Source organism: Lynx canadensis, chromosome A3 (assembly GCF_007474595.2).
Source record: "Lynx canadensis isolate LIC74 chromosome A3, mLynCan4.pri.v2, whole genome shotgun sequence".
Classification (NCBI taxonomy): domain Eukaryota; kingdom Metazoa; phylum Chordata; class Mammalia; order Carnivora; family Felidae; genus Lynx; species Lynx canadensis.
In genome coordinates, this window is record NC_044305.1 from 1476064 (window position 1) to 1500949 (window position 24886).

Here is a 24886-nt window from a genome sequence, read left to right on the forward strand (position 1 = left end):
CCCTCTAGAGCATCTGCCTGCCCCCTTACAACTCCTCGCTGCGCACCTGGGGGGGGGGGGGCGGCAGAGCGGCAGCTGCCAGACCCCTGAAGGGAGGGGCCTTTATTGCTTAAAGGGGCAGCTTGGGGGCCCCTGGTCAAAGCCTCTTTCCTCTGCTTCTCTTAGCTGTGCAGTTTCTCTCCCTGGGCCTCAGGCTTCTCATCTGCAAAATGGGCACAGTACGAGAGCCTTCTTCACCTGAGTTAGCCTGAGGACCCTGGGAAGCCATCAGTTATAGTGACTTCTGACAAACGTGGTGTCACACGGGAGGGAGCAGGCCCTGAGTGAGCCCCCACAGCGCATGGTCAGGCGAGAAAGAGGAGGAAGCTTCCCTTTGAACGACCGTAGCGCTTGCTGGTTAGCGTCCCGGTTCTGAGGCTGCCAGGTGCACTGGGAAGATCACTTGGCCTGGCAGACACAGGCTGAACAGCCGTGTGGCCTTGGACCAGTCCCCGGCCCGGCCGGTGCCTCTGCCCTCTCCTCTAAGGGCAGAGGGTCTGCTCACCGCCCCGGCCTTCCAACGGGCTGGTGATAGGGCCTCGCCCACAGGCCCCAACTGGAGCCGAGGGCCTGGGGTAGGAGGTGCCAGGGAGGCGACCCCATCCTCGGGCCTCACATCCTCCGTGACCCAGCGCCCATGCTGGCACAAGACTGAGCTCTCGGGATGGACAGAAGGTGGGGGTCCCATCTGGTGGGGGCTGCTGTCCGGGCAGGACGGGCACTGGAGCGGGCAGAGGGCAACTTGGCATTCAGGCCCTTGTGGCCTCAGGTGGGCATTGCAGGGATTCCGGGCTGGCCCTGGGCCCCGCAGGGGAAGTCGGGGGCTCAGCTGCCGGCGTGGTGACTCACGGGGAGGGGCGTGTTACTCCTGTTTCCTCACTGTGTTCCCGGCAGGACCCTCTGTGGGAGGGAGCCTGGTTTCCCCAGCGCTGCCCACTGTGAGCCAGAGCCGGCCTGGCAGGCCGGCCGGGAGAGCCTCTTGTGGGGACTAGAGAGAGTCAGCTCTCCTTGACCCTCTGGGTGGGCCTGAGCAGAAACTTTCCTGACCTGCCTGGACCCTTGACCCAGCTTCCATATGGTGCTCCCAGGCTTGGTTGGGGGCGGGGGGGTCTAACCACAGGCAGCCTTCTCTGGGAGGCCCACCGACCCACCAGGTGGCCCTGCCCACCTCCCTGGCTTCGGGTGTGGGGTCACCACGTGAGCTTGGCGGTGGAGCCACCCACAGACGTGACACCCACCGTTCTGGGTGGCCGCTCTGGGCAGCGGGCTCAGGGGCACAGTCAAGAGCTGGGCGGTGGTCCCGCCACCACTGAGCTCTGGGCCCCTGAGCAGGGGACAGTGACCAGAGAATCGCTAGTAGCCAGAGAATTTCAGGCCCTGTGATAGGACGAAGAGGCGGGTGATGTACGGGGCTTGGCTGGTTGGCTGCCTGGGTGGTCTAGAGCTCTGGGGCCCTGCAGAGGGGGTGACATCTGAGCTGAGACAGGACAGGAGATGAGGGTCCAGAGCCCACAGGCGGGAACAAGGTCTGAGACAGGGTCACCCGGAGCACCTGGCACCGGGGGTCCTGGAGGCTGCTGGGTAGAAGGCTGGGTGCCCAGGCTCCGTTGCATTTTGGTCTCACTGTCCCGGGCCCGGGGCAGACGGGTCCAGGAGAGGCAGGGGCCCGCCTTGAATTTGTGGAGGCTTGGGGGCTCTCTTGGCTGCCAGGCCTGGGAGTGGGGGAGCAGGGGATCTCCCACGCTCCTACCTCCAACTCGTAGGACAAGGTCTGGCCCCCGGGGAGGTTGGGAGGGGTGGGGCAGCCACATTTCCCAGACACAGCCTCTGGGGCCTCAGTCAATGCCAAGTCCCAGAGGGCGGCCTTTGTGTGCTGAAGGATGGCAGGTCTGGTTTCCTCTGGGGTGGGGGTTGGGTCTCCACTCGGCCTGAGGCCAGTGCCTAGCTGCGTGCCCCCCCCGCGCCCCCAGGCTCCCAGCACCTGCTCCTCCCTGACAGGGACGCCTCTGTCCCCCCCCAGAGAATAGGCCCCCGGCAGGTGGCCGGACCGTGGCAGAAGCAGCTGCTGGGCCCCACGTGGGATCCGTTAATCGTGCTGTGGCCGAGGCAGGTGCTAGTGTTATCCCCACTCTTCGGATGGGGACACTGAGGCTCACGGTGCTGTGACCTGGCTTCGTCCCAGGGGCTCAGAGGCGGCAGAGCCTGGAGGTCTAGGCCTCTCCTGCCGGCTGCCCACACGCCTCCACTCTGGGCCTCTCCCCACAGGCCACCGGAATGGCTTAATTCCGTCTCTCTGGAGACCCTAATCCAGGCTCTGGGTGAGAGCCCGACTTGGGGGAAGCTGCTGACGGAGCTGGGGAGGCAGCCTGAGTCTAGCCGTCCTGGCCACCTGGACCCCTGCCTCCCTGCTGTGGGGGGGAGGTAGTGGTGACATCCCCCGCCCGGCCTTCTTTCCCCTCGGCTCTGGCCGCGTCCTCCTTTTTTGTCCTCCTTTTTCCCGTTTCTCCTTGCTTCTTCCCGGCCTGGGGCCTGGAGCGCACACTCCGTTCGCCTCCTCGGGGAGGCCCACGCTGGTTTTCCCACCTTAGGAGGGTGCCGCTCTCCCGTTTCCTCCGGGAGGTGTGTGACCGTGTCTCGAGGAGCCAGGTGCCCTGAGTCCAGCCCATCGCAGGCGCTCCGTGTGTGTTTGCCGGGCGGACGAGGGTTGGCAGGTTGGTGGGCGGGAGGGAGACCGGCCACCTGAGCACCCCGTCCCCGCAGGGCCAGTACTGCGACATCTGCACCGCCGCACACAGCAACAGGGCACACCCCGTGAGCAACGCCATCGACGGCACGGAGCGCTGGTGGCAGAGTCCGCCGCTGTCCCGGGGACTGCACTACAATGAGGTCAACGTCACCCTGGACCTGGGCCAGGTAGGGCCCCTCTTTTGCCCCCGCAACCCCCACCGCTGCAGCTGCGGCTGGAGAACTCACCGTGGGGCCCCGGGAGAGCCCTGGGGACGGGGGGGGGGGAGGGGGCTGGGCACAGGTGGCTGCTGGCCGCAGGCCCCTTGCCGGCGGACGACGGACGGAGGTGTGGGGGTGGGGGCCTTCTGTGTGTTTGTCAACATCCCTGCTGCACTCAGGGAGGGAGGAGGGGGGAGGGGGCTCACCAGGGGTCATGGGGTGAGGGGACAGCTCGGAGGAGGGCCTGGTGTTTACTCAGAGGAATTCCTCTGCCTGGAGCCTGGCTCCGGCTGGCGGCTGTGGGAGGAGGCCCTGGAAGTGGACATTCCTGGAATAGCTGCGTTGCAGTGAGGCCACCTTGGGGTTAGGTGTGCGTGCTCAGGCCAGGCCCTGTGCTCTCCTTGGCCTTTGAGGTCTCTGTGCAGGAGGAAGGGTGGGGCCGGGCATTTCTCAGTGACACACGAACCCCCTTGCTGGCTCTGGGCTGCGTCAGACTCCCCCAGGCTGCGTCCTGCTCTACGTGTGGCTTTGCCAGGTGCCTGGCCTTGGGGTCCTGCCTGTGAAATGGGCCAGCAGTCCCGTTGCCTCTGCCGCTGGGACTTCAGTGGGGGCAGGTGGATGAGCCCAAGCCCGGAAGCAGCCAACGCTGGGTCTTCTTGGGGTCTGGGCCCCGAGGCCGATCCTGCCAGACCCCTGCCTGTTCGCGGCGGTGGCTTGGCCACCGTCCTGGTGTGTGACCTGGTGGGTCTCTGCTCCAGGTTGAGCCTCCGTCCCGCTGTCACCCTCATGGTGTTAGGAGAGGTGGTGAGGTGGCCGGAAGGGCGGGCCCCATGGGCAGATTCAGGGTACGTTGTTGGGATACCTTCTGCCCCTAGCCGGGAGGCCTGCAGGCCCGGCCCAGGGGAAGGTGGGCAGCGAAGGGGTGGGTTCGGCCCCAACAAGTGGCCTGGCATTTCCAGTGGGAGAAGCAGCCGACGTGCAGGGGCAGGAGTTGGGCCGGAACAGGGGTGGGTTGGGGGCGGCCGCCTTTAATGGGCTCCCTGCCAGGGTCTCCTCCGGGCTGGTGGTGGTAGCCGGCCCGAGTCTGCAGGGGGCTTGCTCTGTTTCCCTTCAGCTCACTGGGTTTTTACCACATCTGTGCTCTCCTGTCCTCTGGAAGGGGTCTGGGAGGGGCCTGTGGGACCCTGGGGCCCTCCTCTCTCTGGCACCGCCTTGGGGGTCCATGGGAGGGAGGGCGGGTGGGGAAGTGGAGCCCACTCCTGCTCCGCTCCGCGGTCAGCCGGGGGGGACCTGTGCTGAGCTGGCATACTCTTGCCTCCTCACCTCCTCCGGGGGACAAGCCCGGCCGCGGAGGGGAGGGGGGAGGGAGGGAGGCCCCTAGCTGGGTGCACAGTGGCCCGGTCTCCATGGCCACCCCAGGGTGGCCGCAGAGCAGGTGGGCACGATGTCTACCTGAGGCGCAGTGAGTGGGGCCAAGGAGGAACTTGGACGGTGCCCCACACCCTGCAGCTCTGGCCCCTTTGGGCTCCGTGGCCCCTGAGCCGTGGCCTCCATATCTGTGAAACGGGCCAGAGTTGATGAGGCTGGTGGTACGTTTGCTTTGCGGACTGGTTCCAGGCCAGCAAGAGGGTTCGCCGCATGTGTATCCGGACTCTCCAAACCTCGGTTTCCCCAACTGTAAAGTGACGCGGAGGGGAGAGGGGTCATTTCTAGCTGTGTTTGGGGGAGATTGACTCACCCATCCACCTAGCCATTCTTCTCTCTCTTTCTCTCCTCCCCTTCCTTCCTGTTTTCTACCCACCCATTCAGCCAGCCAGCCCGCCCACCACCCACCCATCACCAACCCATCCATCCGTTCACCCACTAATATCTCTTCTTATCCACTCATTCCTCCCTCCTTCCTCCCCCCGACTTTACTGACTGCAGACAGATCCCCCAAAGCCCCAGTCTTGGTTGGGCCAAAGGGCTGCCAGCCTGGATTGGGTTGGGGGACAGAGGAGGACAGATACTGCCTGATAAAGTGCTTTGGAGTTGGATGGGGCACATGGACCCAGTTTCTAACTTTGTGGGGAAGAGAGATGTCTTTCCTGGGGATACTTCCCAGTCAAGATGGAATTCTGGAGGAAATTCCCGAGTTCGCCACCTTCCCTCTTGGAAAGGGAGCTCATTGCTTGTTCTTCCCTGAGCCACCGAGCAGTGACTGGGTCCCTCCGGGGTGCCCTGCTTGCTGGGGCTGGGGATGGAAAGCAGGTCCTGACATCAGTGCCCCGATGTAGGGAAGGGGGAATTCAGCGAGGGCTCGGAGGGCAGAGCAGCAGCGGCCTGCGCGTGGTGGGGAGGTGTTTTAGGGAGTGGCCCTAGAACGCGGCCCTCACAGTGACCTAGGTCTGAGCCCTCGAGGCCCCCCCTGGCCTGGTGATGGAGTGGCTGATGCCCAGTCAGACTGGGGATGTCCCCAGGGCAGGGCCCTCCGAGCGCGCTCCCTGGGGCGGATGGGGTGACAGGCTCGGCCCGAGGGGCGGCCGCCTCCAGGTTTTCCGCCGTGGGGGCTAGGCGGTCCCGCGAGGCGTGGGCCCTGGGGTGGGGCTGGGCTTCTGTCAGGAAGCCGGGCTGAGCGGGCAGTGGGGCTGGGCACACCCCCTGTGGCGGGCTGCCAGCAGCCTTTGTTCTGGGATCTGGAGCGGATACCCTGGGAAGGGGGAGGGGGCAGCTGGCATCGGGCATCGGAGGCCTTCCTGCCTCTGGAGAACTGGGCAAGGGGGCGGGTGGGCCACAGGACAGCTCCTAGCCATGGTGGGTGGGCCTGGGGGCTGGTGGGGCTTGATCCCTGCAGCGTCTGTGTGTCTGGGGGCAGTGGGGCCCGTGGGGCCTCGTGAGCCTGACCCTTCTTTTTCTGAGTCACTCGCATCCTTGTGTGGTCTTCCCCGTCTCACAGTGGAGGGGGAGCCGTTGGACCCTCCTCCTTCCCGTTTTGCAGATGGAGAAACTGAGGCTAGGAGAGCCCAGCCCTGGCTGCAAAGGGCATGGGGAGCCCAGGCCTTGGCTCCCTGCCCTGCTCGCCTTGTGGACCTTGGCTGGGAACCCTCAGACCTGAGAGAGCCAAGCTGCTGGTCTGACCAGCCTCAGAACTGGGCCTCCTCCGGAGGGGTACAGGAAGACTCTACAGCTGGCACTTTCCTGGGTCCCAGTGACCGGCCTGGGGGTCTTCCCAGGAGCCTCCTGCCAGCCTGAGGCTCCCCCTTCCCCCAGGGCAGGGTGGGTGTTGTTCTGACTGCCCTGGCTCAGGCCCGCACCGCAGGGTAGGTCCTGGCTCAGATGATCTGCCCCCTTCAGGGGTTCGGCTGTGGGGTCCCGGCCTTTCCCCCTGAGCCCAGTGGTGTGTTTTTTTTTTGTTGTTGTTTTTTTTTAATGTTTATTATTTTTCTTCAGAGAGACAGAGACAGAATGAGAGTGGGTTAGGGGCAGAGAGAGAGGGAGACGGAATAAGCAGGCTCCAGGCTCCGAGCTGTCAGCACAGAGCCCGACACGGGGTTCGAACCCACAAACTATGAGATCATGACCTGGGCTGAAGTCGGAGGCTCCACCGACTGAGCCACCCGGGTGCCCCCAAGCCCGGTGGTCTTAAGGAGCTGGGCACAGATAGCTGGGGCTCGCTGTGGGGTGGACCCCCTCCCTTTCCAGACACCCCCTGGGGCCTGGCCACGGAGGAGGGGCTCCCCTCAGTGGTCCTCTCCCTCACCTGCCCACTGCCACCAGCTCCCCAGATCTGGCTTCAGGTGGGGACGCTCATCCCCTCCCAGCTGCGTTCTTGCCCTGTGGCAGGGGCAGGTCAGCCCTTTGTCCCAGCCCTGAGAGCTATGGCCAGGTAACGGTACAGAGGGACCGGGGCCGGCATCCGGGTGTGAGGCCAGGGTGAGGAGTCTGCCCTCCGTGGGGGACAGTGGGGAGACGGGGCGCCAGCAGCCACCCCCCACCCGATGAGGGTGCCGAGGAACAAAGCCTTGGCACAGCTGGTAGCCACTGGTGGGTGAGCCGCCCGTGGGCACTTGGGGAAACTGAGCCAGTGTGGATGAACCAGGACCCTGGTACTGGTTTCTACATGAGTTGTCGGGCTTGGTCCCAGCCGGGCCATGTGGCCTCTGTGCCTCCTGGGCTGTTCCCTCCTCTAGAGTGGGGACAAGAGCAGCTCCCTGTGGACTTGGTGCCTCAGCAAGGGCCCCAGAACCCACTGGCTGCTTTCGCTGTTGGGGTCCCCCGTGTGGCTCTGCCCTGCCAGCCCCGGTTCTGGGCAGGATGCCCTCAGAGGCCGGCCGGCTCGGGGCTCCCCTGGCAGGCCTCCTGGTCCCCGGGTGCCTGCTGGCCTGGCTTTCTGGCCCAGCTGGGCACTCGGCCATGCGGCCAGCACCCTGGGAGTGTCATCGGGGTTGTTCAAGGGAAGTGGCAGGAAGTATGACCGAGGCTGGTGGCCGGGCTCTGGTCACGGAGCCCAGCAGCCGGGACGGGTGCGGGGGCTGGTCCGGACATGGCCCCTTGAGCTGGGCTCCCTGGGGGAGGACAGTGAGGGGGTCCTGGTGGCATCCCTGGGGTAGACATCCCCCCTCTCCCGAGAATGAGCGAGACCCTTTACTCAGAGGACACAGGGCCAGAGGGGCCACCATGCTCGCACGAGCCACCCAGCACAAGGCACACACACCTCCCTGCCACCTCACAGGCCTCCCCTCCCAGGCCCCGGTGGCCCCCAAAGCCTGTTTTCTGTCTGTAAACAAACCCCATGCATCGGTGACTAGCAGCCCCACTCACCGAGACTAAACTGTTTAGGCTTGGGCACCCCCCCGCCAGGATAAACTCTACTTCCTGTGGCTCGGGATTGACCATCTGGCCTGACCTGGGCCAGGCTGCAGGGAGGAGGGGACGGGGGGGGGGGGGCAGTGAGCTTTGGGCTGGGGCTGGGCCCGAAACCCTCCTTCAAGGCCTCAGTGGTTGGGGTCTCTGAATACCCCTGGGGCCCAGCTCTGTCGGGGTGCCGAGCCACGTGGGACACTCCATTCTAGCCGTTGGACTCCTACACACCCGTCGGAGGCCCTTCCACGCCCCCCGTTCAGCAGTGTTGAGGCCCTGACGCCTCTGCGTATCCTCCGTTTCCGTGTCCTGCCTCCGTCCCGACAGTGGCTTTCCAGTCCTTGCCTCTCCTGGAACTGGTCCTCGTGTAGCCTGTTTTCAGGCTCCCTCTTCCCACTGCGTGGACGGCCATGCTTATTTACCCAGTTGGGGGCTTGAGTAGACACGCCCGGCCCAGCCTCGCCGGCCCGTGCCGCAGCATTGATCGTCATGGATGTTTCCAGATGGGGTCCCTGCTTAGAGGGGTGCAGACCCAGGGGTGCTGGGCCCTGAAGGTGGGGGGATCCAGGAGGTCAGGGAGCTAGCCAGGATGCCTGGTCTAGGAGGGACTTCCTGCCTCCACCGGGCCACAGTTTGGGACCCTGGCCCATCCCGGGAATGTCCCAGGCATCGGCCTGGGGCCTTGCTTCCTTCAGGGCCAGGGCAGAGTCACACATTGAGGGGTGATTCACACCGCCCAGCCCAGCAGGGGAGGAGGGGGCTGGGCTTCCACACCCCCCCCCCACCTACCAGGACAGGGGCGTCAGGGCCGGCCTGGGTCTTTCCAGCTCCAAGATGAGCCGGGGCGGAGGTGGCCACGCTGGCCGTGAGCACCTCGCACTCCCATGTCCCAGCCGTGGCCCTGCCTTTAGTGATATGGGCGCCTTAACCGAAGAGGTGGCTGACCAGCTGTCACCCTCTGCCCCCCTCCCATCCCTGGGGGTGTCAGGGGCCCCTGGTGGGGTCTGGAGTCCCTCCCTATGTTGTCCGGACCCCAGCCCTGGCCCCTGCAATTCCCCTCCCCCCACCGCTGCCTTGGCACCGGGCATGTGTTGGGCACCGGGTGCCCTGTGCACCCTCCCCGCCACCTCCAGGGACAGGTGGTGTCTTCCCGTTCGGAGCTTTTGGAGAGACACCGCGCCCTGACCCGCACCTTTGCCGTGGTTGTCTTCCGACTGTGCTGTGTCCAGGGAGGGGACGCACAGCCACCGCAGTCTCTAGGCCTCCTGTCCTGGCCCCAGCCCCCCTCAGGCAGTGGTCACCACCGGGGCACGTGCCCTCCCGGGTCAGGAGGGCGTGGGGGCCAGGGGGTGCGGCGGCCGAGAGGCAGGTCTGGCTGCCGTCCTGGAGACGTGCCTGCCCCGGAATAGCCAGATTTTTAAAAATAACTCGGAGGCTTTTGTTTGGCTCTCGCTTTAAAAGACATTTTTTTCCTTTTGCACAGAACTTCGCGGCAGCGGGAAAGGTCAGCCCCAGCTGGCAGCGGAGCCCCGCAGGCGGGCGGGCGGGGGGACGGCCGTGTCCAGGGAGGCCAGGGGTCTGCTCCTGCTCCCAGGCCACATCCAGGGCAGCTGTGCGGTCCTGGCAGCCGGAACCGGTTGGGGACAGATGGGGAAGGCTGGGTGCGCGGCTACGTCCCCTCCAGCCTGGGGCCGTGGGCACAGCTGTCTGGGGCCCCCCGGGTGACAGGCTGGTGACGAGGTGGCAAACAGACGGAGGCAGGGGTCTTGCTCGCGTCTAGGGCGCTGCGCACAGGGTGGAAGTTTCCGTGCTGCCCTCGTCCCGCCTGCTCCGTGCGTTCGAATCAATATTTGTGCAAGTGCCCTCAGCTGGGAAAAATGCGACCGGCCGCCGACCTGGGGGAGGGACAGAGCCGGCCAGCGGAGGGCGCAGCCTGGTGGCCTCGCTCAGGGAAAGGCGGGGGTGGGTCCCAGGGGGCTTGGCGGGAACCTTTCATTTCCTCGGGGCCTCTGCTGGGGGCCGAGCTGCCGCCCCCACCCAACAGCAGCCTGTGGGCACCTTGCACACACCCAGGGCCCCCCCTCCACCTGCCACGCCCCCCTCCTCCCTCACAAAGACCCCTCCTGCAGTAGGGGCCATTTGAGGTCCCCGGGGCTCCCTGGAGCGCCTGAGGGCTGGCCAAGGTGTCAGTCTGGGTGTGGGGTCTGTGCCCCAGAGACTCAGCCCCTCCCCCGCAGGCGGCACTGAACGGACGATGACCTCAGAAGCCCGCGCCCCCACCCCCCTCCCCGGGGAAAGGCGGCTCTTGGCTTCAGCTGGGCCTGTCTCTGAAAACTCCAGGCCTTCTGGGAATGACAGGACTCGGAACGGGTGTGTCCCAGGGGCCTGGGACTTTCCCGTCCCCCTCCCCCCATCCTTAGCGGCCCGTGCCCACCTTCCCTCACAGGATCACCACGGCGGCCCCAGTTGATGGGGGTTGACTGTGGGCCTTGGGCAGCCTTGAAGTGGCCCCTGCCTCATCCCTGGCGGGGCCCTGCTGAGGGCACGGTGGGGGGCCTGATGGGTGACGTCACCTCTGAGGCTGGTGCACCGTCCACTGCCTACCTGGGGGGGGGCCCTGGGAGTGCGCCTGGGGTGGGGGTGTGGGCGCCCCACGCGGCCTGTCTGCTCACTCTGTCTGCTCTTGTGTGGGACCCCCCCGCCCCTCCTGAGTGCCCAGCCTTCCCTGTGCAGATTAGGGGCCGTCCGAGTCCCACTGCCCGCCCTGCCCGTGTCTCCTTGGAGCCCAAACACACCCTGCACGGGCAGAGCCTGCACAGTGGCCCTGCCGGCTTTGTTGTTCCCTTAGCGGCGGGGCAGAGGGCTGGGGGAGGGGGAGGCGCTCACTGGCCCTCAGAGCTTCGAGGCCTGGAAAACACTGTCCCTCCCCCATCCCGTCAGCACACAGGGGAGGCTGAGGCCGGGTGGGTGCAGGGACACCACCCCCCCGGAAGCGTGTGTGCAGGGGCGGGGCAGTCATGCCCGGCTGGTGTGCGAGGGTGGGCCTCCTCAGCCACCCTTGCCTCTCAGGGGTCTCGGTGGCCCAGCCTCATCATCCAGGCCACGGCCGGGCAGGTGCCTGAGCCTCCTGGCTGTTCTCAGTGAGCCAGAGCCCTTTCCTGGGAACTGTGGCCCAGAGTTGGGGGCTCTGGATGCTGATGTGGGGACCCCCTGCCATGCGCCGCACCCCCAAGGAGCTGGGTCCACAACCTGTAAGGGTCCTCCAGCCTCCGTGGGGCGCTGCCTCTTGAAAGGGGCTCCTTCATTACCTCGCCCTATGTGTCTGCATACCGGGGGCTCCGGAGCCAGCATGGGTGGACTGCAGTCAGGAGGGCTTCCCCGAGGAGGTGTCCCGATTGCCCTGTAGATCCCGTGTCGGATGGGGCTGGGGGATCAAGGCTAACACCTGCTAGGCTGCGGGGCCGGGGAAGCAGTCGACAGAGGAGGGACCCCACCAAGCCCCTGGAGGCACAAGACATTTAGGGACATCCAGGGATGCTGTCCTCCGGTGAGGAAGAGGTGAGAGGCATACCTCCCTGGAGTGAGGTTGTGCTGGGACAGAGCAGGAGAGGTGCCCCTGTGCTGCCTGCCGGTGCTTGAGGGATTCTAGGTGCCTCTGCGGGAACAGCTTTGCCCTTCCCGGGCTGGGTGCCGCCCTGACATGCCCCGGGCCCTGTGAAGTACCAGCTCCTGGGCTGGCGAGGGTTCCTTGGCCCAGATCTGAGAGGGCTTATGGTCCAGCCCCTCTGCCCCACTGGGGTCTCCTGATGAGCACAGGGACCTGCCGTCGGGGCCTCCGGGGCCGTGGGCCGGTCAGTGGGAGAGGGAGCTGGTCCTGAGTCAGCTCTGAGAGTGCCATGGGGGTGACCGGGGTGAGGCTGGAGAGGGGCCCCGTTCCGGGAGCTGCTGGCTGTTTGAGGAGGCCAGGCCCATTTGGGAGCTGGGGCTACCGTCTGGCCACCTGCCCAGGCCGGCCACCAGAGCCTTGGGGACAGTGGAATGAGCACCTGACTTGGCTGGCCAGCCTCGCTGCCTGGGCACTGTGGACAGACTGCCCCTGTGCCCCTTCTACCCCGGCCCCCAGGCCTGCCTGCAGACTGAGCCTGACCCACGTGCCGCTGGGGCAGAGGTGGAGGGAGGCACCCCAGGCCCAGGAAGGGAGACCGTCAGAAATGGGGGTTCCCACCCTCAGTCTCTGTGTCCCCGGCATGGGCCTCGGCAGCCACAGGCCTGAGCCAAGGGGCTGTGCCCCGAGCCGGCTGGCCCTCGTGGGCCAAGCCCACAGACGTCCAGCGTGGGAGAAGAGAGCCCCCCCTTACGGGGTGGGGTGGCCGTCCAGGCCCTGAGCTGAGGGGAGGGGGCCTGGGGGCGTCAACACCTCACCCTCCCGCAGGTTTTCCACGTGGCCTATGTGCTCATCAAGTTCGCCAACTCGCCGAGACCGGACCTCTGGGTGCTGGAGCGGTCCACGGACTTCGGCCACACCTACCAGCCGTGGCAGTTCTTTGCCTGTGAGTCTCCCGGCCGGGGCTGGCCAGGGGCGTCCCCTGGGGTGGGCCGCCATCCCCGTGCTCTCTCAGGGGCCCCGAGTGCCAGGCCTGCCCTCACGCCCAGCTTCCGCGCATCAGGGCCGTCGGGCGTGAGGTCCCAAATGCAGGTGCGTGTTCAGCAGTTCCTTTCCCTGACGTGGGCCCGGGCTGGGTCCAGGCGCTGGTGGTGCCAGGATCTCTGGTGCCACATCTTGGCTCTCACTAGACCGGCTTCATGGCCCAGCAGCTCCAGGAGTAACAAGGGGAGCCGGTCAGGAGCCCTGACGTCTCCCTGGCGCACCTGTCCAGCGCCACCGTGACCGGCCATGTTGATGGGGACGCTCCCGCTGGGTGGGCCTGGGCCACGGGTCCCTCAGAACTCCGGGGGCGAGAGTGAGGGCGGGGAGTCCTCCACAGGGCAGTTGGGAATGGTCCCCCAAGCATGGGATGAGGAGGGCCATTGTGGGGGGGGGGGGCACTTGTTCTCTGCAGAGAGAGGCCGGCGTGGCGAGGGCCACGCCCTCCTGGGGCAGCTCCCTTCTCAGCAGGTGCCTCGCTCCTTCAGCAACTCCCCGTGGGGCTGGCGGGGCGGCCCCTCGAGGCGCAGCAGTGTCGGGGAGTGCCGCCGGGGCCCCGCGCCCTCACCTTCCCTCCCGGTTCCCACAGCCTCCAAGAGGGACTGCTTTGAGCGGTTCGGGCCACAGACGCTGGAGCGCATCACGCGGGACGACCACGTCATTTGCTCCACCGAGTACTCTCGGATCGTGCCCCTGGAGAACGGCGAGGTGGGCTCTGGGGCAGCACGGTGGCTGGTCCCTGCTGGTCTGGTGGTGGCGGCCCACACCCTGGCCTGACCCTTTGCCCTGTGTGCAGATTGTGGTATCCCTGGTGAACGGGCGCCCGGGGGCCATGAACTTCTCCTACTCACCCCTGCTGCGTGACTTCACCAAAGCTACCAACATCCGTCTGCGCTTCCTGCGCACAAACACGCTGCTGGGCCACCTCATGGGCAAGGCGCTGCGGGACCCCACCGTCACCCGCCGGGTGAGACGCCGACCGGTGGGCCCCAGGGGCGGTCTGGCCGGGCTGGGGCTGGTGTGGGTGGGCCGTGGCGCTCACCGCCCGCGGGTGCAGTATTATTATAGCATCAAGGACATCAGCATCGGTGGCCGCTGCGTCTGCCATGGCCACGCGGACGTCTGTGACGCCCAAGACCCCACGGACCCCTTCAGGTGAGGCCCGCCTCTCCCCGCCAGTCCTCATCCCCTTCCCAGCTCCGGGGCTTGGAGACCCGGTGCCGCCGCCCGCCGCGTCCCCGGATGATGCGCCCTGGCTGCCGTCCCACGGCCTCGGTTTGCTCACATGCGCGGCGAAGCGGGGGCAGCGTGCGTACGGCTCCCCGGGGGGCCCTGGGCCTGGCTCGCACCCGTCTGCCCGGAGGCCGGCAGCGAGGGGTTCTTGTCCGGCCCTCCGGGCCGGCTGCTTCTCCCGCCCCAGCAGGGGAGTCGGGCGGGCGGGCGTGGGGACATGCCTGACACTGCACGTCCTTGTTCTCTAGTCCCCTCCCTTCCCTCGGGACACAAATAATACCTGCTCTGCTGTCCCCGTGCCTGACCTCGTCCCCCACCGCAGGCACGGGCCCAGGAGCATCTGTTCTGGGGAGACCGGGAACGTGCGAACCTGTACCCAGTGTGGGGTCCCTGCGCGGCTGATGCTGCAGGGCCAGGCGGGTCTGGGGCGGACGGAGGTGCCAAGAGATGTAGCCGAGTCTGGATGGGGGGCCCGTGGAGACCCCTGCCCGCTCCAGGGAGCTAGCAGGCCGCCCCGGCCGCTTCCCCGGCCTTGAAATCCTGCAGCCCCCACCTCATGCATTTGGGGTGGGGGCCTGCGCTGTGCTCTCTGCAGGCCATTGTCCACACCCCCACTTATGGGGGGGGGCAGATGAAGCCCGGACAGCAGGGGAGGTCACCCCGTTCGTGGCCTCATGAGCGGCGAGCCCCGGGCCTCCTCAGATACGGCCGATGGGTCTGAGGAGGGAAGGGTACGTTCACCTGGCCGGAGGACGCAGGCTGGCTGCCCGCCTCCCGGTGGCCCTCCGGACCCATCCGGCCCGTCCTGCGGCCCTGTGGCCCCGACTCGGGCCCTCGCCGGCAGCGTCGGCTGCTGAGCTCGGGCCCCGCTAGTTGCTCTGGGAGATCGGGTGCCAAGTGGGAGCACGTGCCAGCTGGCAGAGGCGCCTGCTGGGCGCCAGACCGGCCTCGGAGGAGACGCGGGCCTGCCCTTGCCTGCCGGGAAGGCGTCGGTATCTGCTCTGACTCACCTGCACACGGGTGTGGACGGGGCTCAGCTCACCCTGTGGGGCACGAGGGGTGGTGCCCACGGGGCGGCTGCCCCAGAACCACAGACGCCGACGCCCCCCATGCCACGTCCCAGAGCTCCAGCCTGCCCTGCTCTCCCTGTTCCCATCTCCCACACCTCTGCCCTCCTCCGGTGGGGGGGCTCTGCCCCTTACAGCCCCCGACCCACCATCTCCCGTGGGTCTCTGCCTCCTCCCCCGCCTCGGCCTGCACCATCCCCACCTCCTCCACCTGGAGCACCCTCACCTCCTCCTTCACCTGGAGTACCTGCACCTCCCCCTTCTCCTCTACCTGGAGCACCCTCTACTCCTTCTCCTCCACCTGGAGCACCCTCACCTCCTCCTCCTCCTCCACCTGGAGCACCCACACCTCCTCCTCCTCCTTCACCTGGAGCACCCACACCTCCTCCTTCTCCTCCACCTGGAGCACCCTCACCTCCTCCTCCTCCTCCACCTGGAGCACCCACACCTCCTCCTCCTCCTTCACCTGGAGCACCCACACCTCCTCCTTCTCCTCCACCTGGAGCATCCTCACCTCCTCCTTCACCTGGAGCACCCTCACCTCCTCCTCCTCCACCTGGAACACCTACACCTCCTCCTCCTCCTCCACCTGGAGCACCCTCACCTCCTCCTCCACCTGGAGCACCCACACCTCCTCCTCCTCCTTCACCTGGAGCACCCACACCTCCTCCTTCTCCTCCACCTGGAGCACCCTCACCTCCTCCTCCTCCTCCTGGAGCACCCTCACCTCCTCCTCCTCCACCTGGAACACCTACACCTCCTCCTCCTCCTCCACCTGGAGCACCCTCACCTCCTCCTCCTCCTCCACCTGGAGCACCCACACCTCCTCCTCCTCCTTCACCTGGAGCACCCACACCTCCTCCTTCTCTTCCACCTGGAGCACCCTCACCTCCTCCTCCTCCTCCTGGAGCACCCACACCTCCTCCTCCTCCTTCACCTAGAGCACCCACACCTCCTCCTCCTCCACCTGGAGCACCCGTACCTCCTCATGCACTGTTGCCCCTCTGGTTTGCCTGCCCCTTCTGGATGGTTCTGTGACCTTCTCTGCGGAATATCTCTGTGGCATCAAGGAGTGGTTCTGTCTTCTCTTGCTCAAACTCATGCTTTCTGAATCTGAGAGAGTGTTTTTGTTGGTTCGGGACCATTCCTGGCCATCGGCTCTGACCTTGCCCCTGACACCTCTTTCCTTTTTCCAGAATTCTGTTCCATAGACGGGAACTTCTTACGGTTTCCTTCTGTCTCCGGACTTCACGTGTGCTTCCCTTTCGGTTTTCTGAGCTGCCTTTAGGTGATTAGTTTAGGTCACTGAACCTCCAGCTGAGAGTAGCCTGTCCGTTATCTGGAATTTTGGTGATTGAATTTTTTGTTTATAGAAGTTCTGATTGGTTCTTTGGCTACACCTGCCTGTTTTTCATAGCGTTGCAGTTTTGTTTTAGGTTCCTTTGGTTATAACTTTAAACGTTCGTGTTTTTGGTTTCTTCCCATTTGCCCCCAAGTTGCTGGGGTCGTGTCCTGCTGATCTGCTGCGTTGGCTGCGTGTTGTGTCGCTGCTGGGCCCCAGACTGGGAACGATCACTCCAGAGTAGTTTTGTGAGGGCCTTTGCCAAACACCCCAGGGTATCACTAGCCCAGTACCACTTTTTACATTAATTTTTGGTGCCCTGACCGTGTAGACCGTGGAAGAACCAAACAACAGGTGCGGACTCTACATTACGGACCCTCAGAGCTGGGGTGGAGACAGACCGGCTTCCTGGGGCCACCTCTCTCTGGCAGCCACTCCTGCTTCCTCTTCCACGGAGGCTTCCCAGACGTCCCCTGGCCCTGAGGGCGAGCAGTGTTGATTCCCAAGGCCCTGCAGACACTCTGGGGGGAGGGGCCGGATCCGTGTGATCTGAGGCCTGGGTCTCCGTGGACCAGCTTCTGAGGTCCTGCTCAGGACACGCACAGTGCCTGCAGCTGCGGTGCTGGCCCCGGGACCAGAGTCAGCAGCCCCGAGCTGTGGTTCCTGTCCCCGCCTCGGTTGAGTGACGGAGGTGTGTGTCGGGTGGGGCTTGGGCATGGGTGTTCTGCAAACTCGGTCCTCAGCTGCGGCCAGCTGTCCCCCTGACCACTGAGCCAACAGGAGCTGCTCTCCAGCACAGCAGGCAGGCTTCCAGCCGTCTGGTGTCCACCCCCGCTGGAAGAGGAAGCAGTTCCTGGCCACTTGCCCCTGGGGCGGCGCCCTGGATGCCTGGGGGTATCTGGCTGAGCTCATACTGCTGAGTGAGACCTGGGCCTTGGAGCTGGCCCAGGGAGGCTGTGGGCTCGGCCTTAGGGCCCGGCCACAGGGAGGAGGGCTTAGCTCCATCAAGAAGGACCCGGGGCTCCAGGCTGACCTGCAGGCAGGGGCCACCTACACTGGCCACTGAGTGCCCTGTCCCAGCCCCCCTGACACGTGTCCTGGGCCCTCCTCCCATCCTCCGTGGCGGCTGTGCACAGCCCCTGCCATCTTTCTCCTCGTGTCCCTTTGGGTCCACGGTGGGGCCCATCCTGTCTCACATGTCCCCCACAGGCTTCAGTGTGCCTGTCAGCACAACACATGTGGGGGCTCCTGTGACCGCTGCTGCCCAGGCTTCAACCAGCAGCCGTGGAAGCCGGCAACCACCGAAAGCGCCAACGAGTGCCAGTGTGAGTGCCCTGCACGTGCCCGTGTGCGCACACACACGTGCTCACACGCCTTTTCCCTCCGCGTGCTCTGGCCACGTGGCGGGCTCCCCCCCACCCCCACCCCAGCCGGGCCACACCCGGGGTCACCCGTGGTCTGTGAGGTATGCCCTCGGGGTTCCCGCGAGAGGGGGTCAGGGAAGGCCTGTGAACAGCCACGCCCCTTCTCTCCAGCCTGCAACTGCCACGGCCACGCCCACGACTGCTTCTACGACCCGGAGGTGGACCGGCGCAACGCCAGCCAGAACCTGGACGGCGCGTACCAGGGCGGGGGCGTGTGCATCGACTGCCAGGTGGGATGGGGGCGTGATGGGAACTAGGGCGCGGGCGGGGCTCTAGGGGGGTGTGGGCAGGGCCCCACGCAGTCTGCTCACCCAGGGCGGGGGGCGGGGGTGGGGGTGGGGGAGCACGCCCAGGCTCAGGGGCCGCGTATCCGCCACCCCAGCATCACACGACCGGCATCAACTGTGAACGCTGCCTGCCCGGCTTCTTCCGTGCCCCGGACCAGCCCCTTGACTCTCCCCACGCTTGCCGCCGTGAGTGGGGTTGGCCCGGGTGGGGCCTTCCGGGGGCGGGGGCGTCCGGGGTCTCCGGCTCCCTGCTCCGCTGGGGTCCCCACCCCGCCGTGGGAGGCCCGGCCGGGGTCTCGCCCGGCTTCCCGGGGGGCGGCCCAGTGGCCCCGGGCCTGCCGTCTCACGACGCCTCGGCCCCGTCCAGGCTGCAACTGCGAGTCGGACTTCACGGACGGGACGTGCGAAGATCTGACCGGCCGCTGCTACTGTCGGCCCAACTTCACCGGGGAGCGCTGCGACGCGTGTGCCGAGGGCTTCGCCGGCTTCCCGCGCTGCTACCGTGAGGGCGTCCGCCTGGGGGGGTGGGGGGTGGGGGGACCAGGGCTCGGTCCCCAGAGCCCTGGGAGGTGGGGGGACCCAGGGTGGAGCCTCCGGTCCTGCCCGCGTGTCCAGTGGTGCTGAGCCGACCTGGCTGACCCGCAGCGTCTCCTCCCTCAGCAGCGTCCTCCTCCCCCAACCACACCGGGGAACAGGTGCTGCCAGCCGGACAGATCGTGAGTAAGTGTCGCCCGAGGTCCCTGTCCTGCCCTGGGCTCCGCTAGAGCAGTGGGGCGGGGGAGCCCCGTGAAGGACCCCATGGGAGTGGGGGGGTTCACTGTGCTCACCTTACTTTTGGTTCTTGTGTTTTTAAGTTTATTTTGGGAGACAGAGTGGAGCAGAGGAGGGGCAGAGAGAGGGGGAGAGGATCCAAGCAGGCTCCACGTGGTCAGTGCTCAGAACCTGACCTGGGACTTGAACCCACAAACTGTGAGATTGTGACCTGAGATGGAATCAGAGGTCAGACACTTAACTGACCGAGCCACCCGGGTGCCCTTTGGTTCTTGTATTTTTATGCAAGTAATGCATATTCGTGCTAAAAAAAAAAAAAAAAAACAAAAACCCTCCGGAAGGATGGGGAAGTATAAAGCAGAAAAAAAAAGATATCCGAGATTGCACCATTTACAAATAAGCCCTCTTCCTACAGCCAGGACCTCCCTGTGTGCCTGCACACTTCTGCAGACAGCCACGTGTACATGAGCTTTGTAGCTTTGTAACTGTGTTTCCACCCGCTGTGGCCCTGCAGACGTGTCCCTCCGTGTTCCGTGTCATCCCAACAGATGTAGCGTTTACTTCACTCCCAATTGTTAGAAATTTAGGTTCTCTCCAATTAAAAAAAAAAATGCTACGATAAACATCCCTGTAGCTAAAACTTTCCATAAATTCTCAATCATTTCTGCAGAACGATTTCCTAGAAGGTTCTGAGTCACTAGACATGCATGTTCGGGGACATTTTTGGCTGCAGGTTGCCAAACCGCTCTCTGAAACGAAAGAGTGTCCAGTGCAGTCACGTTAGCGGCATCAGCGGACGCTCAGGGCATCACCGCAGCGACACAAGCTGCTTGCGACCGTCAGCCCAGCTGGCAGGACGCTCACCTGTCGGAGACTGCCTCCCCCTTGTCTTTCTGGAATCAGGCGCGCCTTTCAGCAGATGGTGTGTCCCAGTCTGATGGGCATCCACGTTGCTGGCGGGGCTGAGCTGTCTGCACGCTCAGCAAACGATGGTGGCTCACATGCCGGTGCCTCCACCGGCAGGGTCCTCTGCCTTGTGTCTTGGGGACTCTTCTCTCCTGTGCTGCCGTTTCAACCCTCCGGTGGTTCTGTCGACACTTCTTGCCTCTGACTCAGTCGTATGGAGGTGGTGCGCCCTAAACTCACTTATTCTTGTGTCGCTTGGTCTTTGATGGTCTCTTCTTTACATTTAAATGTCTGTTCTTCGTCAGTGGCGTAAACAGCGGTCAACAGACTTCTTCCAGAAAGGACCAGACAGGGCCTGCCTTTGATTTTGAGGGCCGGGTGTCCTTTCGTGGCTCGTGAGCCCCGCTGTTGTGTGCCTTAGCTGGAAAGCGGTGTGGACTGTGTGAACGTGAATGGGCCTGGCTGTGTTCCAATAAAGCTTTATTTGCAAAGCAGGCAGGGGAGCCAAGCCCTTGGACTTCAGTTTGCTGAGCCCCAGCATAACTCCCAAAAGCCCTCCGGTCCCTGTGGCCCAGGGTTGGCGCTCCATGAAGGCCGTGCTGGTGGGGTATTCAGGGCAGTCTGCTCCTTGTCCAAGGAATTCCGTTGTGTCTTTCCTAAATTTTTTTTTAACGTTTATTTATTATTGAGAGAGAGCGTGAGACAGGGGAAGGGCAGAGAGAGAGGGAGACAGAATCCAAAGCCGGCTCCAGGCTCCGAGCTGTCAGCACAGAGCCCGACGCGGGGCTCGAACTCACAGAGTGTGAGATCATGACCTGAGCCGAAGTCGGACGCTTGACCGACTGAGTCACCCAGGCGCCCCTATTGTGTCTTTCCTAATGCAGACCTTTGTGTCTGTATCTGTCGGGGAGACCGGTTGAGGGTTTTCTTGGTGTTTTTCTTTGGTGTGTGTGCCATCTTGTTTTCATTTTGTAATTCATTTTGTAAAATACTTGGGAAATGACCCTCGCTTGGACGGTTTAAAAATCATGGGGATTACCCATTTCTTAAAAGTTTGATAGGACTTCCGAGACCACGGGCCCTGACACCTGTTGTTTACTGGAAGTCTTCGACTGTGGTTCTCGTTCCTCCCGTGGTTTTGTATCTGTTGATTTCCTGCCTCAGCCTAAGTCCATTCTGGTCGTTTATATTTCTTAGCAAATTGCTTATGTCTTTTGGTTTTGTTTTGTTTTTTATTAAAGATGTTTTAAGTTTATTTTTTTTGAGAGAGACAGACCGTGAGCAGGGGAGGGGCAGAGAGAGACAGAGAGAAAGAGAATCCCAGGCACGATCAGCACTGTCAGTATAGACCTGAGCCGAAATCAAGAGTTGGATGCTTAACCAGCTGAGCCACCCAGGTGCCCCTGGATTTTAAAATGTAGTTGGGGGGCACCTGGGTGGCGCAGTCGGTTGGGCGTCCGACTTCGGCCAGGTCACGATCTCGCGGTCCGTGAGTTCGAGCCCCGCGTCGGGCTCTGGGCTGATGGCTCAGAGCCTGGAGCCTGTTTCCGATTCTGTGTCTCCCTCTCTCTCTGCCCCTCCCCCGTTCATGCTCTGTCTCTCTCTGTCCCAAAAAAAAAAAAAAAAAAAAAAAAAAAAAAAAAAAAGTTGATAAAATGTAGTTGGTATAGAGCCACACACAGCGGTCTGTCATGATTTCTACCTTCCCTTTCGTTTCTCTCATTGTCTGTTTTCATTTTCTTTCTTTTCCTTTCTTCCTCTCCTGGAAGTTTGCTTAATTTATTGGCGTTTCCAAAACACAGGTTAAGATTCCACCTATGAGACCTGCTGGAGTTTTTTTCTTTGTAGTTTGGGGGAGAGATTTTGTTTCCTAATATTGAAAACCTTGAATTAAAATCTTTCATTCCTTCTACTTTTTTTTTTTTTTTAATTTTTTTTTTTCAACGTTTATTTATTTTTGGGACAGAGAGAGACAGAGCATGAACGGGGGAGGGGCAGAGAGAGAGGGAGACACAGAATCGGAAGCAGGCTCCAGGCTCCGAGCCATCAGCCCAGAGCCTGACGCGGGGCTCGAACTCACGGACCGCGAGATCGTGACCTGGCTGAAGTCGGACACTTAACTGACTGCGCCACCCAGGCGCCCCATCCTTCTACTTCTTTTTAAAACAAAATTGAAGCGTAGTTAATGTTCAACATCCGGGGAGTTTCAGGTGGACAGCGTCTTCGTTTGATATTTGCACGTATTGCGAAACGATGACCACAGTAAGCGTGCTTAGCATCTTGTCGCTACACAATTACAGAATTACTTTTTCCTCATGATGAGACCTTTTCAGATCTTTCAGCAAATTTCCAATATGCCATCCAGCACAGTGAACTGCACATCACAGCCCCACATCTTTCTCGTTTTTACACCTGGAAGCTTATACCTTTGGACACCTTCACACCTTTCTCCCACCCCTGGCCCGGCAGCCGCCAACGTGTTCTCCGTATCTGTGAGCTTGGTTTTTTGTTTCTGTTCTAGATTCCACGTATAAGTGAGATCACACGGTATTTTGGTTTTTTTACTTTCTTTTGTCGCTGTTTGAATCACTTCTTGAACTTATTATTTTCATTCTGTTCTAGTTACAGCAAGGTGTGAAGCATTGGGTCTCAACCAGGGGTGGGTTCGATTCACGGAAACGCGTCTAGGGCAGGCCGTTGCTGCAACTGCGCCGTGCCAGTGGCCCTTGGCTTTATTCAGGAGCCGAACGGAGGCCTCTGAGCTTTATCTTGTGAAAGGAGACGTGGCCGGCAGGGACGTGGCCTCGGTCGGGGCTGCTGCTCTTGGCTGTGTCCCCTCTCCTCCCGCGGGGTCTTTCCTTCCTGCGTTTGGCCAGATTGGGCAACAGAACGTGTTTTGGTTTTGCACGGTTTGTGTTTCCTTCTCGGGGGGTCACAAGTTCCATTTTTGTCTCCTCATCTGGCCCGGGGTCACCCTTCCATTTCTGACAAATATCAAACCATTATCTTCTACAAGCGACAAAAATTAAATAGTATTTACGACCTTTTCTCAGACGTAAGTGGAGACGTTTGGCTCACTTTTCTTCTTTCCAACCCACAGAGTTATTTATAAAGACTACAATGTTCTCTATGATTTTGTTTGTATGTTTTCTCTGGTGGGGCGAATGCCTGCGGTTGACTTAGCTGTGTTAGCGACGACTAATTACCCGGACTACAGCCGTCCTGATCTCCTTGCTTGCAGTTTTCCAGAAACGTGGGCTTTGCCTTCTTGGGATTTTTGTCCTTTCGTTCTTGTATGAGCGCATGAGGCGTAAGGAGAGTTTGCTGAGAGAAGAGGTTTTCCGGCGGGGAGGGCTGGGGTCTGCGAGGCGCCTGAGACTCCCCTCTCACCCCCCAGACTGTGACTGCAGCGCCGCCGGGACCCAGGGCAACGCCTGCCGGAAGGACCCGCGGGTGGGACGCTGCGTGTGCAAACCCGCCTTCCAGGGCGTCCACTGCGAGCTCTGTGCCCCGGGGTTCTACGGCCCGAGCTGTCAGCGTGAGTGTGGCCCCGTGTCTGTCCTCGTGCGGGCCCCCGGAGCCTGCACCCTCTCTGACTGAGTGTGGCCACCCCTCCCTGCAGCCTGCCGGTGTTCCAGCCCCGGAGTGGTGGATGGGGACTGCGACCCCGACTCAGGCCACTGCGTGTGCCGGGAGGGCTTCGAGGGGGCCGCGTGTGACCGCTGTGCCCCGGGATACTTCCACTTTCCTCTCTGCCAGCGTGAGCGAGGCCACCTCAGCGGGCACGGGGGTGTGTGGGGCCCAGGGTGTGGCCTGCCTGGCTCAGGGGGCCCCCATGTGCTCCTTCCCTCTATAGTGTGTGGCTGCAGCCCTGTGGGGACCCTGCCCGAGGGCTGTGATGAGGCCGGCCGCTGCCCGTGCCGGCCAGGGTTCGACGGCCCTCACTGTGACCGCTGCAGCCCGGGCCACCATGGCTACCCCGACTGCCACGGTGAGCGGAGGGCCAGGGCGGGGCCCCGGGTGGAGCGGGAGGGCCACCCACAGGCGCCCCGGGCCTAACCCCGTGTCACCTGCAGCCTGCACCTGCGACCCCCGGGGTGCCCTGGACCAGCTCTGCGGGGCAGGGGGCGTGTGCCTCTGTCGCCCCGGCTACACGGGCGCTACCTGCCAGGAATGCAGCCCCGGCTTCCACGGCTTCCCCCACTGTGCCCGTGAGTGTCCTCGCGGGGGGAGGGTGGGCGGCCATGTCCCTCCGGCCCGCCCACACCCTGCCTTTCTCACCCAGCCTGCCGCTGCTCCGCCGAGGGCTCCCTGCACGCGGCCTGTGACCCCCGCAGCGGGCAGTGCAGCTGCCGGCCCCACGTGACGGGGCTGCGATGTGACGCCTGCGTGCCCGGCGCCTACAACTTCCCCTCCTGTGAAGGTGAGGCCGGCGCGGGGTGCGTGGTCCGTGTAGTTGCCCCTTCGTTCCTGTGTGCCCACGCCCGTCCACGCGCCGTGTGTGCTCACGCGTGCGTTCGTGTGGCCGTTCACGCACTGTGCTCACGTGGGGGCCCGCGTGCCACGTATGTGCGTCTGTGGGCCTCGTAAGTGCGCGCACACGTTTTCACGTGATTGTTCTCGGAAGCGCGTGCTCCCTTGCCGTGTTCACGTGCTCTGTGCACCTACAGCGTGTGTTCACACGTTTGCATGTTCCCTGTGGCGGGGGAGGGCACGTGTCTTTGTAGCCGAGGGAACCAGAGCACAGAGGCACCCTGCACGTGTTTGCACGCCTGTTCATATGAGTGGGAGGCACGTGTGCTGGCTCCCACGGAGTCGTGGGTCCTGGCCGGGCCCGGGGAAGCCCTCGGCCCTGAGTCAGTGACTGAGAAGTGACCAGAGCCCGTGTCTCCCCACAGCCGGGTCCTGCCACCCTGCCGGCCTGGCCCCGGCCGATCACACCCGTCCTGAGGTGAGCCCAGGTCAGCCCTCAGTGGAGTTCAGCCTGTCACCTCCAGGGAGACCATCGCTTCCCCTGCTGCCCTGTCGCCTTGGCAACCTCAGGGCCCGTTTGTTCCTTTGGCTGGTCCTCAGTCTGCATCCCAGGGACATGCCCGAGATGGGGCAGGGTTGGGGCTCCAGGGCTAAGGGTTTCGGGTAGAAGGGCAGGGACCCATTCCAACCCTCAGTCTCATCTTCTCCCAGGCACAGGCCCCTTGCACGTGCCGGGCTCATGTGGAGGGGCCGAGCTGCGATCGCTGTAAACCCGGGTTCTGGGGGCTGAGTCCCAGCAACCCCGAGGGCTGCACCCGTGAGTCTGGGGGTGGGTGGGTGTCGGAGTGCTGGGGAGGCTCTGGGGCACGGGAGCGGTGTAGGGAGGCGAGTGCTAGCCCCGCAGGGTCCAGGCC

The 24886-nt window shown here is 63.6% G+C and overlaps 1 protein-coding gene across 1 annotated transcript in view; it reads left to right on the forward strand.

The window, feature by feature from the left end:
* Positions 1-24886, forward strand: part of LAMA5 (laminin subunit alpha 5) — a 50033-nt gene that overhangs the window by 1699 nt on the left and 23448 nt on the right. The window contains exons 2-18 of the mRNA XM_030309230.1: positions 2800-2952; positions 12257-12374; positions 13059-13177; positions 13266-13436; positions 13527-13624; positions 17321-17436; positions 17647-17765; positions 17918-18008; positions 18190-18324; positions 18483-18542; positions 22897-23037; positions 23122-23259; positions 23356-23490; positions 23576-23710; positions 23785-23922; positions 24398-24450; positions 24684-24789. Coding sequence (XP_030165090.1) covers positions 2800-2952; positions 12257-12374; positions 13059-13177; positions 13266-13436; positions 13527-13624; positions 17321-17436; positions 17647-17765; positions 17918-18008; positions 18190-18324; positions 18483-18542; positions 22897-23037; positions 23122-23259; positions 23356-23490; positions 23576-23710; positions 23785-23922; positions 24398-24450; positions 24684-24789 — 2026 coding nt within the window. The remainder of the gene's footprint in view (positions 1-2799; positions 2953-12256; positions 12375-13058; positions 13178-13265; positions 13437-13526; positions 13625-17320; positions 17437-17646; positions 17766-17917; positions 18009-18189; positions 18325-18482; positions 18543-22896; positions 23038-23121; positions 23260-23355; positions 23491-23575; positions 23711-23784; positions 23923-24397; positions 24451-24683; positions 24790-24886) is intronic.